The following is an 18371-nucleotide window of genomic DNA, read 5'->3' on the forward strand; positions in this document are numbered from 1 at the left end:
AACAGGGTAGGGTGGGGGCTGCTGCTGCATACAAGGGCAGGTCTTTTACTTGTCTGTAACTCATAATCTCATAATCCATCCATTTACATGCAGTACATAACATACGAAAAAGTAACTCATCATGCAAATCAAGTGTGACTGTGAGAACAAGAGGTTTCACCACAGGCTTCATCAGATTCACTTAATAAAAGTCTTGCACAAACCTGTAAACAACCTCTGTTGATGATCCAACGCACATCAATCACTGAAAGGTACATTCAGTCTCAAAAATATCTGGCCACTAGGTGATGCTGGGAACAGAATGGCTAAATACACATGACAACTCTAATCTCCGGGGTCAAAATTCACTAGGGGCCCATATTATCCAATAGCTGTTGAGACATTTCTCTCAAAACTACAAATGTCAACTCATGGTAAATTTTTTGTGCCAATCCATGTAATAGCTGTGGAGATATTTTAATCTTGACCAAAGTGGTGGACCGACCAACCAACAGACCAACAGACTTGACGGTAGAACAGTGTCCTGGTACCACCATCCTGGTACTACCCCCAGTGTCCACCACTCAGCTCTGTGATGTTGTTAGCCTGTCGCCACGTCGGTTCTACCACCACTCATTACACTTTATCCAGATTCACCATGATGCCACCTCTGCCTGCTTGGTGATTTTGGCTGCCAGCTGCTTTCTTACCAGGCCTTCATTCCCAAGCAGTCCAAGACCTCTCCAGAGCAAGTGTCCTTAGAAGCCCCTGCAGCCGACTTCCACCAGCAGGTTCCAGGCCTTCTGTCCATTCCATTGATATTTCTTTAGCTTGCGCTCATGTGTTCACACAGATGAATGGCTATGGCTATATATCTATAAATAAGAGGCTATCTATAAATAAGAGGAAATAACATGATAAGAGCAAATCCAAACCTGCATAACCCTAATTTAGAGAGTGGCTACAAACACAAATTGAACAACAAATATGTTATATGTAATTCAGAATTTCCTCACAGAAACTGCAATCATAACATGCCAGGGTAGGCCAAAATAAAAAAACAAAGCAAAACACTGGCTTACCTGTGGCTACTGTGCCTGCATAAGGTGGAGGAGTCTTCTGGGCTTCAAGTCGAAAAGGTTGATTATGTCATTTTCATCCAAAGTGTCAGTTAGTTCTCTTTCAAAAGACAAAAGCGTCAAGTTGTTCAGGTGTCCAGTCAACACTGATGATCTCAGGTGCATCTGGATCTGGTTTGTTGCGGAGAAAAGTCTCTCAACACTGCAGGACATTAGAGGGAGGGTTATGATTGCCCTTAACAGACTGTTCATATTCGGAAAAATGCTTGCAGGGCAGCTACCTGCTGCGACTCCTCTTTAGGCATGGCCTGGTCCAAACATGCTTCAGCCTCTAGAAGTGTGGTTTTTTTAAAAAGCAGTTCAAACATAGCTGTTTAGCCATAGTTCCATCTAGCTGCTAGCTAGATGAAACCGCCTTCTGACAATATAACGTCAGTCACGCAAGAGAGGAAGTTCTGAATATTATTAATTTTTAGTGGCTACATATATTAAATTCTAAAATTTCACAAGACAAAACAATTAAACATTTAGAGCAATTATTATTATTATTTTCATAAATTTGATAGGTTGGACAAGCTGTCTGTCTGGGTGGGCCATACACATCCAGGCCCATCCCTAGATCTGCTTCTGATCCAACTATACACACATAACATACAGACCTTGCGAAAATATACACAGTGCAAAAAACAGAAAACAAAAACAGATATCAAAAGTAAGAGCACTGATACATTATGTATAGTTTATATGGATATGAAATACAGGGTAAGCAAAGAAAACAATTAACTGTAATTAAATAAATCATAATAATGAATTAATGTAGGCCTATGAAAATGATATGCAATAGTATGCATGGAATTGAAACATGACACTTGATAAAAACAATAAAAGTTAAGTCCTGAAAATGTTTTAAAAATTAATCTAAGCTTAGAACCAAAGTGCACAAGAAAAACAATTGGAGAGAGCACTCAGAGGTATCGTGGAGAAGTAGAACTACAGCTAGATTTAAGGTTGACACAAGGGGCTAACAGTTTTTCTTCCTACCACAACACTTAATGGATGTATTGTACATGATCAGACCATATCATGCTTTAATCATATTCTCTGCAGTAACTGTGTAACGGGTGAGGAGGGGAGGGTCTGCCTTGTTTCACAGACTATTCTGGTCTGTGTGCCGGAGATGAAAAGAAAATAACTGAGTCTTTTTTCAACTTTCTACTTATTGCCTTCACTCAACAATCTCACCCAGCGTCAGAAACTTTTAGTAGAAAACACAGGCAGCCCAAACTGACCTCACAGTTCTTACAATCTCCATGTGGTATCGCTGTGGCTCCTGTAGCCCCCAAATGCAGATTTGTGAGGAACTGCACGTCAACTACAGCATAGCCTAAGAAGCCTTAACACATTAGATACTGTGTAACCCCCATGCAGAGGTATGCTTAACTGCTTTCGGCACCAATACCAGAGGACCCTCATAAAGACTGGACTTTGTCCAGTTACAGCTAAAAACAAACATTAGTTAATGATATTAGTGGGGCAAGTAAATTGGTGGCTTTTTGTGTGTATAAAACAATATTTGAACCTCTATATTTTCTAAAATATGGTATAAACAGTTAATTTGTGATCCTACAATAGCCACTATTGATTAATGTGTTTTGTTGTTGACTCAGTTAGTCGTACATGTATGAAAATGGATGTTAATACAGGGGAAGGAGATCCACTTACTATGGATATGCACAGGACCCCATTTATTGTGCTACACCCCTGGCAGCACTGCACACAATTGCTGCCTTATTTCTCCACTTGTGTGAGATTGAAGTCAAGTCAAGACTAAATAAATAAATAAATGTAGGAAAATGCTGAATAACTGCTTTGGTAAGCTTCCACAAATAGCCAGTATAATACGGGACGTAAGGTGGTTTTGAATTCAAAATAAGAGCAGATTGAAAGTCTGTGATTCACAATATGTTCAAATTTTTTATTTTAATCAAGAAGATTAAATATTAAAAGGAAGAAATCAATAAGGAGCTAGCGTAAATGGCTCCTCTTTTGACCGAAAAAAACACAAAAAGGAAATATTTCCATAGACTTAATATAATTATAATATATTAAAGTAAGATTGGACAAGGACAGTCCATTCCAATCTAATTTTAAGCAATATATTTAAAAATAACCTACCCATTTTCATTACTTGGTATCAACAGCAAAAATAATGTTCACACTAATGTGTCTGATATCTTATGACCATTTCAATACTGTCATGTAAATAGCCACTACTCGCTCCTCCCGCACATATTTGTGTAATCAGGTTTGGTATTTTTAAAAAAAAGTAAATAACAAATCAATATATTCACCTCAAAAGACACAACTCACTCATTATGTCAGTAAATATGAAGTAAACTTTGTGATGGAGCCTGCTGTGACGTCAATCAGAGCTTTAATTTGAAATGTGTGACAGGAAGTGGTCGAGTGTTGCGTTCATGGTAGTGTGACACTGTCGGACTTGGAGCTGCGTTTCACCCCGCGCCGCCAAATACCGTAACAAACAGGACTGCGTTGCTTCCCAGCGGGACTGAAGATGAAGACGCTGTTAACATCTTAAACCAAAGCTCATCAGCCAGGTAAGCTGTCAGCACCGAGTGTTACTATCCAACATCTGAGAAACACCTGCTATCACCTGAGGCTGGAATACAGAGGAAATTAAAGTAACGTTGCGATCAGTTTTAAAGAGCGTGTTGCCATATGTTTCGTTTATCGAGAAATTAGCCGTAACGTCAACAACGAATGATCTAAATCCGTCTACAGTGACATGGCAATATTCACGAGGACATTTCTTAGTTTTTTCCTAACAGTTCCTACACTTGTCGTGCAAGTAGGTCTTCTGTTAAAACTTCAAATGTTGCTTTCTGTGTTAAAGTTTAATCTATCTATAAGTTATTGATAGCGTATCCGTAAATCTACTCTCGTCGTGACATGTATGTATGTCAGAAAAAATGTTCCTGACAAGTGCGTAGTTCAGACGTCTTGCACCACCTTGTGTGTGTGTGCGCGCGCGTGTGTCTGCGCGCACACAGTGTAACATAAACTTGCATCATATGTATGGTTCCAGGAATTCTTAATAAACAAATAGACTCATTTATAAGTCCCCTTTACAGAAGGCGGCCATGTTTTTCATCCTTTCCCACCAGGAACCAACAATTGTCTCCAAAACACTTATTTATTTACTCTTGAAAGCAGTGACGACAACAACAGTCATATATTAATCGGGACATGTGGTTTATCTGAAGGCCTAACCACATTCCACAGATCACTTCTCAGTGACTTCTCCTATCAACATATTTCCTCTTATTATGTGAGTTAAATTTAGTCATCTGACTCAGTTGAAGAAGTTCAGTATACACAGAGGTAAACAACTCGAGATGAAATGAAAACCCTTTTAGATCACATCTCCAATCATATTGTGCACCTATTAACAATATATACCAAAAATACAAACAAATCTGTTTCTTTGTATTCTTATATCAAAATCAATCATGTTTTCTTCCTGCAAAATAAAATATGAAGTGTACTTATGTAGGCTTGAGTCAACCAATTTCAACCAATAATATCATGGCCCATGGCCTCATGGCATCCACCAATCAATCAATCTTCAACTTTTAGTGGCACAGAGCTAAGATTCATTATGACACGCCCACTTTTACATGTTCAAATCAAAATCCTCTCAACGTTCTGTCCCGCCTGTTTATCCTGTTGCACTCAGACATACATCACCATACAAAAGTTAGACACTAGTTAAATGTCTTTCATCTGGATTTGAAATGGAATCACGAAAGAAAATTTGAGGCTTTTAGTTTTTACTTTATTTCATTTATTTATTTATACTATATCTGCCTTTTAGGGCTGCGACTCATGATTGTTTTCATGATCAATGAATCTGTCGATTATTATCTGGATTAATCGTTTAGTTGTTTGGCCTATAAAATGTCAGAAAATGTTGAAAAATGTTGATCATCGTTTCCCAAAGCACAAGGTGACGTCCTCATATGTCTTCTCTTCTGTAGTTTACTCCAGTTTCAGTTTACAATCGTAGATTATGTAACATACATTTGAGAAGCTGGAATCAGAGAATTTTGACATTCTTTCTTAAAAAAAATGACTCAAAATCATATCATATCATAGTTGGCGATTAATTTAATAATTGGCAACTAATCGATTAATCAACTAATCATTGCAGCTCTACTGCCTTTCACTTTGCATCTAACTTTTCTTTTTTATTCATACTTCAATGCGTACAGTTTTCCCTTTGTGATTACTTTCATTTATTTATTTGCTTTTTAAAACTTTTCATTTATTTATTTATTTTTCAGTTACTTTACAATGAACAAAATCCACAACCAAACCACCTTAATAACAAAAGTAAAAATAAATATAAAAGGGGGCACTACTCACTCTTTCTTTTATGTCCTGCAACATAGTAAATAATATGTTGAGCAGCACCATATGTGAGCAGAAAAATGTGACAGTTTGAAAATGGCAAAGTTATGAAAAGTACTTCAGACAGCAGAGTCTCACGCAGGATGTAAGCACACTTTGCTGCTGTTTTGTATTTATTGTTTCCAGAGGAGCTGCATGAATGTCGTCCAACTGACATCAACCAAAGCATGCCCCGCCTTAGTGCTAAGCCCATTCACATATCAGCATCTTATAAAGTTCTGGTGAACATGTTATCTAACAGTTATCACATCCAGCAGACACAGAGCAATATTATCATTCATTTGGCATCGAGTTTGTGTCCAGCTGCTGCTGCTGGAGGAGGATAGACCCAAATGCTGTGGGCCATAAAACCAAAACAATGAGCTAAAAGAGACTGAAAAGTCCACCAACACACTCACTGCTCTGTGGGTTGACTAACTTTATATATTATTTATATTTTAGGTTATAATTGTTGGAGGACACATAAGTACATGGGGAAAAAAAGTCAAATTTAAAAGCCTTTTTGAATATCCACTAAATTCAATTAATTAAGTTAATCATTTGTAAGAAAATACATTACATGTTACAGCATTACACAGTAGTACAGACACTAATCATATTTTTTAGTTGTTTTCCATGTTTGCATAGTTTTTCTTACTTCTCTTCTCACTATTTTATGATGCAGGTGTGAAGCTAGGAAACTAAAGCCAACCATGTTGGTCTGTACTGCACACACAATTGTTTCCTTATCTGCAAGCTATCTTTGTATTTGCTTTGCAGATGTGTGTTAGGCGTGTGTGCACCTGCTCTGTCTCAGCAGCAACTGTCATCACAGCCATACATAGTGATTCTGTTCTACAGTATTCTATTTCTATTAGACACAGTGGAGAGGGTTAGTATTTAGAAGCTAGTGTCCTCCTTCCTCTTTCATTCAGTAAGTCAACGCACCATGTCCACATGCAGATGCACTTCCTGAGTTTGTTCATTTTGTTAAACAGCCTTAATAAGGCATTGCATATAGAATAGAAATTATTAAGCAAAATAATTATTGTAGGCCTCCAGTTTTGCATCCTTCTGGCTCATACACCACATTGTTCAACACAGTAATACAGTGTTTGGTACCAATGAGTGACAATGTGGATTTGTATGACAGAGTGTGAGGGCCGCTGTCTAAAATATAAAAGAAAAGAAAACCATAATATTATGAATATAAAGTTGTAATTTTACGAAACAGTTGTAATATTTCAAGATAAAGATTTTATGAGAAAAAGTCATAATGCTGTTGGAATAAAGTCCTAATTTGACAAAAAAAATGTAAAATACAACCACTATTTTAAGGAAAGATAACATAATTAGAATAAAGTCATAATTTTACAAAAAAGCCCAAAATATTTTGAGAATAGAGCCATAATTTAAAGGTTGTTATATTCAAAATAAAACAAAAGGTCATGATATTATTTGAATGAAGTTGTAACTGTATTAGAAAAAGTTATAATATTATTGGAATGAAGTCATAAATTTATGGAAAAAGCTGTAATATTTCAAGATAAAGTTGGAACTTTTATGAGAAAGAAATCGTAAGTTAAATAAAAAATTGTAAAATTTGAAAAAAACTGATAAACACTGATTATGATTTATGAGACAAAGATCATTTTTTTATTGTACTGTAATATTGAGTATTGTTGCAGTGAAAGTTCAATTTCATATAAAATCATAATTTCATGAAAATAAGTCACAATATTATTATAATAAAGGTTAACTTTTATGGAGAAAGTTGTAATATTTCAAGATAAAGTTGCAATTTTACTAGTAAAAGTCACAATATTAGAAGTAAATTGTCATTTTGCAAAAAAGTTGTAATATTATAAGATAGTCATGATTTTAGAAGATGTCATTTTATTAAAAAGTAGTAATCTTAATAACAAATAGAATGTTGAAAGTCATTATATGATAATGAAACAGTATTATGTACACAGTATTATGAGAAAAAAATAATAGGTAGAACATAATTTGAGAGGAGAATGTATGTTATGAATGTTTGATTTCATTGGTACTAATACTGTAAGTTTTGCAGCTGACTGGCAGCTGTTGTTTTGTCAGCTATGGGCACTGCTCCCAGCAGCTGTGTCAGTGGCACTGAGAGTGGGTGTGGCCACGCAGAGGATGACCGGCCTATCATTGAGAGGGATGAGATCAAGAGGCGGAGCTCCAGCAGGAGGCACAGCTCAGGAGAGACGGTGCACTGTCCCACCTGCCAGGGTACTGGACGTATACCCAGAGGTAATGAACACACACATCACAATTAAGTCACAATGGTTGGAATGAAAAATTACATGTATCTATTCTTGAACTTCAAGTAATGATTATTTACATTATTAATACATTTATTGTATTATTATTTCAATGAAGTGTTTCAAGCATAGATTACTGACAAGAAATGTCTGTACAGAAATGTATAAGATATGTTTGAGGTCATTTAGAAACAGTGGACCTCATGCAAGAACCACTAGGTGGGACATTGTGGCATTCACCAATTTTCTCATATTTAGAATTTTTCCTGTGTACAAATGAAATTCAAGAGTGGTTCAGACCTGTCATACAAGACCTGTACCACCTGCCTCCACATGGGGGGGAAAGAACATGTTTGACTTAAGAATTATAATGCCTGCACTTTGACTACCATTAGTATCCAAACGCCCCCCAAACCACTGCCAGACTTCCACAAAAAGTATTGTTTTGGTGTCGTATCAGGACCAGCATTAAAAAATCCCCACAGCCCTGCTCCTTGGGTGTCATGACTTGACAGAGGAGACACAAATATGAGAGAATTGAACCCCTCACAAGATCACATCAACTCCCATGTTGCCATATTTGATATGAAAGCATGTTTCATGTGTGTTACAGGTCAGGAGAGCAAGCTGGTGGCTGTCATCCCCTGCAATGACCAGAGGCTGAAACCCAGACATACGTAAGAATAACGGGAATCACATATAACTCATATGAGTTGATGATGGCTTTTTGACATGTAATTTGTTGTGTTTCCTCCTCTCAAAGGAAGTTGTACGTTGCTGTGTCTGTTACTGTGTGCCTCCTGGTCAGCTCCCTGGTGTTGTTCTTCCTGTTTCCCCGCTCTGTCATACTGTCTCCAGTGGCAGTCAAGTCATCCTTCGTTTACTTCACTAAAGATGGCGTCCAAATTAACATCACGGTGGGTGAAGAGAAAGTGAAGGGTGTCATGGATGAAAGAAAGAAATGTACATTTTAATAACAATTGAACTTTGCTGTCAATCACAACTGCGATTTCTTGTAGAATGTCTTGAACATCACCAACAACAACTTTGCGACGGTGCAGGCCTACAACCTGACCGTGCAGGCCCTGAACTTTGACACGGTGGTGGGAGCAGTTTCCATCAAGAACGTCACATTTGTCAATCCTCTGTCAATCAAAATGGTGAGACATCCCAACCACACAGGAACACACAGTATCATCTAAGGATGGTGGACAGCTGCACAGGATAGCTTAGCAAAAAGCATGCTTTTAGAATGGCTTTAGTTATTAACATCATTACTGAGAACAAACACAAGACAGTTGCCATTGTGACACAAACTTTGTTCTGTTGTCAAGTAATTCCACGAAAAGACCAAATCCAACAATATCTAAAGGTTAGACAAGTGGGCTTGTGACTGGAAGGTCTCCGAACCACATTTTTTAGTGGATGGAGCTGCAGAGGATACAGTATGTACATATATGGAACTGCACTGAAGTTGTAAATGTTTAAAATAAAACACTCACAGATGTAGAATCTTATTTTCTAAACTTAAAGTCGCCCTCCATTCAAAAATGTGTTTTGCTTTTTGTTACTTTTTGACATTAGAAAGCTGTTTTGTCATTCATCTGCTGAAAGAGGAAAGTTTCTCTGTGGCCTATGGGCACGATTTGTGACATCACAACTAGTCTGGAGCCAATTGTGGTCCAGTATGCCACTTGCACAAATGTGATATGGAAACTTGAAGCCTCCAGTGCACAAACACTAAGAATAGACTTTTCAGCGAAGGAAGAAACACCTTTTGTCCAGCTGTTAAACTTTTGACATTAACAATATTTGCATATTCATCCATTCTGGATTTTTCAGTGAGAGTGAAGGAATAGATGAAATTTTAAGGTTTTTAATGAGGTAATTGTACGTTTTTGAGGCATTATGTTTTTGGGTTGTCCATGCGTATGTATCTACGTCTGTCCCATCCCTGTGAACGCAATATCTGAGGAACACCTGGAGGGAATTTCATTATATCTGGCACAAACATCCATTTGGACTCAAGGATGAACTGATTAGATTTTGGTGGTCAAAGGTCAACTTTACTGTGACATCGTAATGTTCTGCAAAAACACTTTTCTGGCCATTATTCAACACTCAGGAACATAATTCAGGAACTATTCGTAACTCAGGAACAGAAGGAGGGATTGTGACCATATTTCACATTTGGTCGGATACAGAATTGGTGACGCTAATCTTGGGTGCTCACCTTGAAACTGTGCTGATTTTACTGAATTCCTTCAAAATTTTCACTACAAATATTATATGAGTATGTACCATAGACCAAAAATATGGACGTAGTCACCATGACATCACCCATTGGTTTGTGAACTGCCATTTTGAAGCCTCGAGTTTAGCGATTTGACCATCGCCATGTTGGATTTGACAGTTGCCATGTTTGATTTTTGGAGCCAGAAGTGACCATATTTGCATGAGAGGGTTGAGCTGACCATAGTGCTAGTTGCTAGATGGTTAGCACGATGTATTTACAATCTATGGTTAACAGTGATAATGCTAATGCTAATTTCCGCTAATGAAAAACAGGCCTAAAACCATTAAAACAAAATGCACTCACTGAAAAAACTGAACAGCCGACTCATTAGAGGGTCTTTTCTCACAACCAAACACTGAACAAGACTTTTTTTAGGCGACCAAAATGTTATAGTTAACTTTCATGAACTGAAAACACACTATGAAATAGCAGCAGCTACACATATACTCTGTGAATCTGGGGTTACGTCATGGTGATGTTATGTAATCAATGTTGTCGCCATGGCAGCGACTTGTCAATCACAAGGTAGCCACACCCTAAAGCATACCCTGCTTTATCGTCTGTTTCACTCTAAATGGGACCATAATTTACAAAATGAACATCATGATGTATTGAAGAAGACTTGAAACTAGTGGTTGAGACCATAAACTCATTAGGAAAGTGTTTACTGAGGTAATAAATCAAGTGAGAATTAGGGTTATTTTCTCATAGACTTCTATAAAATCGGACTTCTTTTTGCAGCCAGTGGAGTCGCCCCCTGCTGGCCATTAGAAAGAATGCAGGTTTAAGGCACTTCTGCATTGGCTCCACTTTTCAGACGGGGAGATACCTGCTCGGTCTGTACAGACATGGATGTAAACTGCAACTTGATTGGTTGGCAGAAGCATACATTTCTAGTTGTATATCTTTCAACATGTCTGAAGGGGGTCTTTATATCTGAAACTTACATGGAAATAATTACAGCAGTGGACAATAAACAATAACATGTATATGATCAAAGATGTTTAACCCTTTGTGCATGAGGGACAAAATTTGTGTCAAATTTTGTACCCATCTCAAAATCGTAGACACAGACATCATACACACACTGTAAAAATCAGCACAACCTACCCTTTACAGAGATGGGTTTTTTTTGCGACTGTTGTCTGCACTGATACTTTGCTCTGGCCAGTTATGTGGGCTCCTGTTCAGCAGCTCCTCTGCATGTTTAGCTAAGGTGTGAGTGTGAACAGGGTCTTCCTAAAAAAGAGAACATGGCTCTCAGCCAAGTGCCCCATGTACACTAAAGGTTAATATATCAAATGTGTTGTAACCCGTCACTGAAAATAGTCCCTAGTAAACGCACCATCTCCTCTTGTTTTAGTAACGTTTGCTAAAAACGAAAGTGTCTCCAGAAATTACTGAACCTTATAAAAAAAAAAGAAACTAAACAAACTATATTTTGAAAGATTTTTGCTGTACGCTTTGAAGTAGGAACTTGGGGCGTAGAGGGAAGTGAGAAAGTATTGAGAGACACATTGTTGGTTTTGATCTTCTCAGGTGTTTTGTTGACAGTATGAAAAATACAGAAGCCAGACTTATTCTTATCATATTTGACATAGTGGAAGTTGGACAAGTTATTATTTTGTCTACAAAGACATTAAAAGCAACAACACAGAAAACTGCACATACATTGTAGTGAAGAAAGATTATATTTTTTCATGATTGTAATTAAAGCTTGGCTTTATAACAGACAAAAACTGTTGATTTTATGAATGAATAACAATGCAACAGTTTGATTATTTATAAAATATATGTGAATATGCATGTACTTACCATATGTACATCAGAATAATACTGTTAATATGATATTGATGTAACTAGCCTCTGTCTTTCCTCGCAGTACTCCTTTGTGATCCCCGTCAAGCTGACGGACACTGAGCTGAGGTGAGCTGCCAGCATCACTCTTCCTCCAGCAGGAACAGTTTCATTCATTAGGAATGATTATATTTGTGCTGTAACTAACTGGTTTGGTCACAGTGTATATCACAATCACTGGTGTGGTTCTACTTGCTGTTTACCAACACGTGTGTGTAGACAAGCAGCTGCAAGATGAACATCATAATTCACATACTTAATTGTGTTGTTTGTATGAAGCTGGAGGATTAAAAATACATCCACTATACTTCAGGCTTTGGCCAGCACGAACAAATAATGACTGGTGGCTAATAAAGGTTGGGTAATAAAGGTAATAAATAAAGGTTTCACAGAGTTTCATCGACAGTAACACAGTATTTGTGTAAGAGAAGAGAAAATGAGAGCAGCAGAGTGGTGAGGGTATGACTTGACCGAACTGTTGCACTGATGGAGTTAGTGCTGTGGAAATGTACATCGTGCTGAATTTATCAGGACAAAACATGGAGAATGTGTTGAGGTTGCATTAACAGCAAATTCAACAGAAGCATATCAAAAAATGGGGAGGCCTCCTATTCAAATATGATACAATAAAACGGGAAAAGAAATTAGCCTAAATTAGCCTAAATTAGCCTGGTGTTCTGTCTGCAGGTGAGGAAAATAGTCTTAGACCCTTTTCACAGGAGACAGTTGGACTTGTCAAAGCAGGAAAATCATAGGTGGAATTAATAACTTAAATGACTGTTAATGTTATTATTCACACCTGACAAGTCATCATCATTATCAACAAGGTTACAGGGTTATTCTGGGAAACTGTAATGGACATTTTTCACATTTTTTTTTAACATTTTCCAGCAGATAAATCGATAATGAATAAAAATGTTACAACTCTGAAAAGTTCACAATAACAAAGCCTTTTCATTCTCAGGAACACTTGCCTATTTTACTCCAGGTTAATTCCCCTGAAGGTGATAAACCTGTTGGTGGTTAAATCAAAGTGAAAGTAGTGTTAAAGCTCTGTCTTTGTCCTTTAGGCTTTTTTCTATCTTCACTTAAAATGGAAAAAACTCAATCCACTGTCATTCATTTTGGATTTTTTATGTCTTTCCTGCAGACCTCCCCATATGTGATTTTATTGTGTGTGTGTGCTTGCACAGTGTAAGGCAGGATCATTCACATGGAGCTTGACTCTGTAGAAGCTGAAGAAGCATGTGCAGATGATGACTGAGAGAAAGGAATGCAGAACATTTTCAAACATTAAAAAAAAATGGTTTGCATTTGGAAAATGGTCATTGAAGTGTATCTCAGAGCTCAGAATGAGGTTGGAGGTTTTGGTGATGTATTCTACACACTAGTAGAACCTGTTACACCAGCTAACCTGGCAGTGAAGTTAGCTTTGTCTTCCTTCCATATAATGTTTTTCTGTTTAAGTGTAATGTCTGTCTGTGTGTTCAACATCTGCTTAATCAGTTCAAAACTTGTATCAGTCATCATTGTTGTGTAAATACTGTACTGCACACTTTCTAAAACTGATCCTCATTAGCTGTTTTCTACATCTTTTACTCTTTTTCTCTGCAGTAACTACTGTAAGAAAGCTTCATTGCCCGTCCACATTCTGTATCTGCACCTCCAGTAAGTATCATCATGTGTTCAGTAATGTGTCAGAATGTCTTGAACCGGTTCCATTAGAGCTGGGTGATGTAGCCAAAATGATTCAATCTCAAAGTTTTTTTTTCAAGCTTTGGGTGGATTCACAATTTTAATCCCCTGCAAAATACAAGATTGAAATAATCATATTTTTAGGATATCATGTGCAAGACAGTTGAGCAAAAATAATAAAAAGGTTGAACCATCTGCAAGGATGTTATTATTAGCTAAGTAGATCACATCCAGTTTAATAGTCAGTTTGAGCACAGACATCTGATGATCTGCTGCTGTTTGTATTTCTTGAGAAGACATCAGCTTGATATCTGCAGACTGCTGCTAGTTAGCGTTAGCCACCCTGCAGGCAGGAACAGACTGAATAAAGTCGAATCTTAACACTGTTCAGTCGACTCCCAGCAGTTCAACTCTCGTAACCAGACATGATACCTCATCAACAAACACACACATATCACAGATCATTGTGCAGTTGAATTTTTAGGCTGTCCCTCTGGAAGATGTGCTGTTTTTTTATGTGTGTTCACCACCATTCCTTAGAAAGATCATAAATGAGCGAGTGCTCTGTGATGTTTAATTTTACAAATGTCACATCTCAACAGTTTGAAACTATTTTCCTCTTAGTAAACTATTTTCCTCTCTTTATTTAAGTAAGGAGAGATCAGTTGGAAGTGTATAACAATATTTATTAATGTTAGTGACAGAAAGATTTTATGGCGATTAGACTCCAACAATGTGAAGCATCAGACATTGACCCGTAGTGAAATAAAGAGATCTTCCTTCTTGAACTTTCGCCAAAGCTTCATAAAGCTTTTAAATTTGGAGTCCATAGTAGTGTGGCAACCCACTCATTATATTGACTAGTTTATGTTCATGGCTGAGGTTGGGCTGTTTGAAAATCTTGGTCTGACCTGTTCTCAGATATTCCTAGAATTTATATTTGTTCTTTTTTTCCATTTTGACTGAAGAGCTTGAGAGGCTTTTGCAGATGACAGACAGTATATACGCAGTCATATGTGACTGATAGCATATAGATTAGGTCAAACATAAGTGCAAATATGGTTCAGGATGCAAAATTTTTGTCTTCTAGAATAAATCACACCTCCAAAATTTTCAAAATTGTATTTTGTGCAATTCAAACTCATAGAGACAAAATATGAATATACCTAAGTTTCCATCTGCTAGTGATTCAGTAACATCCTAAAGATGGAGTCACTATTATCAGTGCTGAGAGAGGAATAACCACTTACAATATCTGTGTTGACTTCTGACCCAGTTTGTGCTGTGAAGCCAGCGCTCACATGACTCTTGCTGAACAGATTTAACAATCCCACAGTGCTTCACTCACATACTTCACGCTGGACAGGAAAGAAACTCAGTGACTGTCTGTGCCGTTATTTGATTATGCCTTAAAGATCAACTGCATTGCTGCATGTAAGATTCAAGAACAGTTTGAAAAGCATTGTAGCTTTCACAACTTTGAACTTCACTGCTTCTTTGATTCATGTAAAGAGAGATGGCAGCATTTCACTGTACATGTTGGAAGTGTATATGTATGTATACACACACAAACTATCTTTGTAAGTCTTTCTTACATGCATTATTGAATGATAAGTCTGGAGTTATTCTGTATTGTCAAAGAAATCCCATGAAAAAAACAAAAAATGTGTTTAAGTCTGACTGCCTTCACTTGTCTATGTCTCTCAGCTCATTGGTTCCTACTGAAGATATGAATATATAGTTGGGTTTTTAAAAGGTTTCAGTAATTTACTAAAGCAGCTGGCGTATGTTACTCAAAGTGCAGGAAATATTGTGATGGACATCAGTCTGATGTCTGTGTGTTGAGTACAGAGCTGGAATCAGGACGTGGTTAGCAGAAAGGAAGCAGGGGAGACAGTCAAAAAAAACACCTACAACACATTGGACCTCATGCAAGAACCACTCACACACTGAACAGATACGTACAAGTGATTCATGAAGATGTGTGGCATTCACCAGTTTTCATGTAATTTTCTCTCTCTGTTATATGAGTTGTAAACAGATAGTCAACCTTCTCCACAAGGGAAAATGACAAGAAGAAGAATCAAAATGTCCTCATCTGAATGAATTTGGAGTTTAAAAATCAACTAATATAACATGTAAAAGTAAAACAAACTTAGCAAAATTAATCTGTTCACCATATTATCATCATCATGGCTGTCAGTTTACTGAGTGGTTCTTTTAGATAGGATGATTTTATGTCAGTACTTTTTGTAATCATCAGGGTGTTTGTGCAGCATTCTGTCCAGTATCATCTTGTGTTGCAGCTGACAGTGTAACATCACCTGCTGTAGCCTGTAATATTCTCTCCTCTAATATCTCTGATCACACGTTGTCGGCAGCTGGATTCATATTTTCTGATTGTTTCAGCTCCTCTAGTACGACTACTGACACTGATGAATGTGTCTGTTGATTTCTGACAGCAGGACTTGAAGCTCTGCTCTTCCTCTTTTTGTTCTTTGGTAACATTTTTATGAATTAAAGATCTACACACGATGAACCCTCCATGTGTGCAAACTGAAATCAACTGAAATCAATCTGATAAACAGGATTTAAAGCAGCTTAATGCAGTTTCGTTAATGCCAATTAAATGTTCCAGTCTCTGTAATAGGATGTGATGGTCAATGGTGTCGAATGCAGCACTAAGATCTAATAAGTCCTTTGTCCAGTGCAATTAGGAAGTCATTTGTAACTTTCACCAGTGCTGTCTCTGTGCTATTATCAAATCAAATCTCACAAATGCACACCTCGTCATGAACCGGTGACATTCATCAGGCTGAAACGAGCATTTTACAACAAGTTTGTGCAGTTAAGAGTTAATTGAATCCAACTTGGAACACATATGAGCAAACCTCACAGAAAAAAGTTTTTAGATAAGAATATGAAGTATCTTGAAATAGAAACATAAATGGATCAAGTTGTGGTTTTAGGGGCAGTTATGTGCAGGAGCTATTTTTTTGATGGACAACAGTGTATTCATCCACCCAGCATTTCTGCAAAGAGTCCAAAACATATATTCAATGACTGATATCCATCTTCTCATCTCACTCCCAGTGAGAAAGTGAATCAAACTGTTCCTTTAAACTCAGGCATACATTCTTCTTAGGCTCATGTTTTCAACTTCTTATCAGTGTCTACTTTTATAACTACCGTTTTGTCTATCTTGTACTGCAGGATGGCCATGACAGTTTACTACTTGGCCCACTACGAGCAACTCTCCCTGGAGACATACGAGTACATCGATTGTGGAGCAAACAGCACCATACCACACAGTGTGCAACCCCCACCTCCCTGATGGATAGATGGGTGGGCAGAGGAAGAGATGAACAGAGATACTGTTTGTGAAGAGGAATAGCTGGGCCTGTAATGTGTTTTTTTTTTTTCATGAACTGTGTTGCTAAAATGTTGGATAAATCTTGTGATTCCTGGTGATGCCAATCAGGATTCCATTTAGGCTCCTCCTGGATGGATGGCTGAATGAAGAGGCAGACATTCAGGGAATGAACTTTAATCTGATTGAGTGAAGTTACCTCCCCCTTCCTACCCTGCCCCGTATCTGAAGGAAGGAGGGAAGGGTAGAAATCACTCTCATCATCTCTACCCTGACAGTTCAACAACTCTACACATCAAGTTGTACACTGGAGGAAACCCAGAAAAAATGTTCAACATTCAGTAGATGTTGGTAAGGAGCCAACACCAACGTGAAAACAGTAAAAAATACACCGACAGAATCAAAGTTGGTGCAGAAATGTCACCTGAATCATCTGTTGGTAATAAGGACCTGATTATACTCTGATTGAAGTTCAGAGATGATGTTACTGAAAGTCCAATCAGTCATGTGAAAATGTTGTGATCTTTTGTGTTTGTGTAGATTTGAACCACTGTCTGAAAGTCACTGTTCAGTACATGCAAGTGCATCGAATTTTACCCAGTGCTGCATTTTGTCTTTTTTTTTTTCATGAGCTGGAAAAGTATGGCACAGTAGATTACACATTATGCACCATAGTTGCATTTGCTGTCTGTAAGGTCTTAGTATGGGTCAAGCTCATAAATAATGTAACTCAATACTGTCTTTTGTGATGCCTTCAATGACACCAGTTTGTAAAGCAGACTTTCTATATAAATCTTAAGCCTGGAGCCCAAGGTGAGATGACATCATCAGGATTAATTTTTCAGACTTTGGAAAGAGGCCATTATCATGATGAGTAAACTGATCTTCATGTGTAAAAGCAGTGGACTGGCCCTTTAATGTTGGAACGTAGCCTGTCTGGAGTCTCACTGAACCGTCACAGATCTACCAGGGCTAACATTATCCTCAAGTTAAGTGAGCATATAAAGAAGAATGTGACCAGTCATGTGACACTTGGATGATCAAGCCAAACTGTTGTCATGTGTATCTGCTGAAACAGCTCAGAGCTGGCCTTACATCAAAGTGCTCTGATTCATCTTTTTATGTTCACTGATAGAACTGAGCAGAAAAACAACTAATAATCTAATACACAAAAATAAACTTATACAAATTGGTGGGCTCACTAACAGTCATGTATCCCTCTGTGGAACAGGCAGGTTCAGGCTTTGCTATGGAGAAATACATGTAGCCAAAAGTATGTGGCCACCCCTGTCCACCTCAATCTTACTGAACTCCTTTGGGATGAACTGGAGCTC

At 37.6% G+C, this 18371-nt stretch overlaps 1 protein-coding gene across 2 annotated transcripts; it reads left to right on the forward strand.

Moving 5' to 3' along the window:
- The first annotated feature begins 3516 nt into the window (after window positions 1-3516).
- On the forward strand, window positions 3517-17771 carry LOC137168669 (transmembrane protein 106B-like). 2 transcript variants are annotated; one of them, XM_067571415.1, is made up of 8 exons: window positions 3517-3676; window positions 7629-7808; window positions 8433-8496; window positions 8583-8736; window positions 8839-8979; window positions 11998-12041; window positions 13587-13640; window positions 16881-17771. In XM_067571415.1, the coding sequence occupies exons 2-8, from the start codon at window positions 7631-7633 to the stop codon at window positions 16999-17001; spliced, it is 756 nt and encodes a 251-aa protein (XP_067427516.1). In that variant the 5' UTR covers window positions 3517-3676; window positions 7629-7630; the 3' UTR covers window positions 17002-17771. The 2 variants fall into 2 exon arrangements, with proteins under 2 accessions (XP_067427516.1, XP_067427517.1); XM_067571416.1 differs by having other exon boundaries at window positions 3539-3676; window positions 7603-7808.
- The last annotated feature ends 600 nt before the right edge of the window (window positions 17772-18371 follow it).

The sequence above is a fragment of the Thunnus thynnus genome, chromosome 17 (genome assembly GCF_963924715.1).
Source record: "Thunnus thynnus chromosome 17, fThuThy2.1, whole genome shotgun sequence".
Lineage (NCBI taxonomy): Eukaryota > Metazoa > Chordata > Actinopteri > Scombriformes > Scombridae > Thunnus > Thunnus thynnus.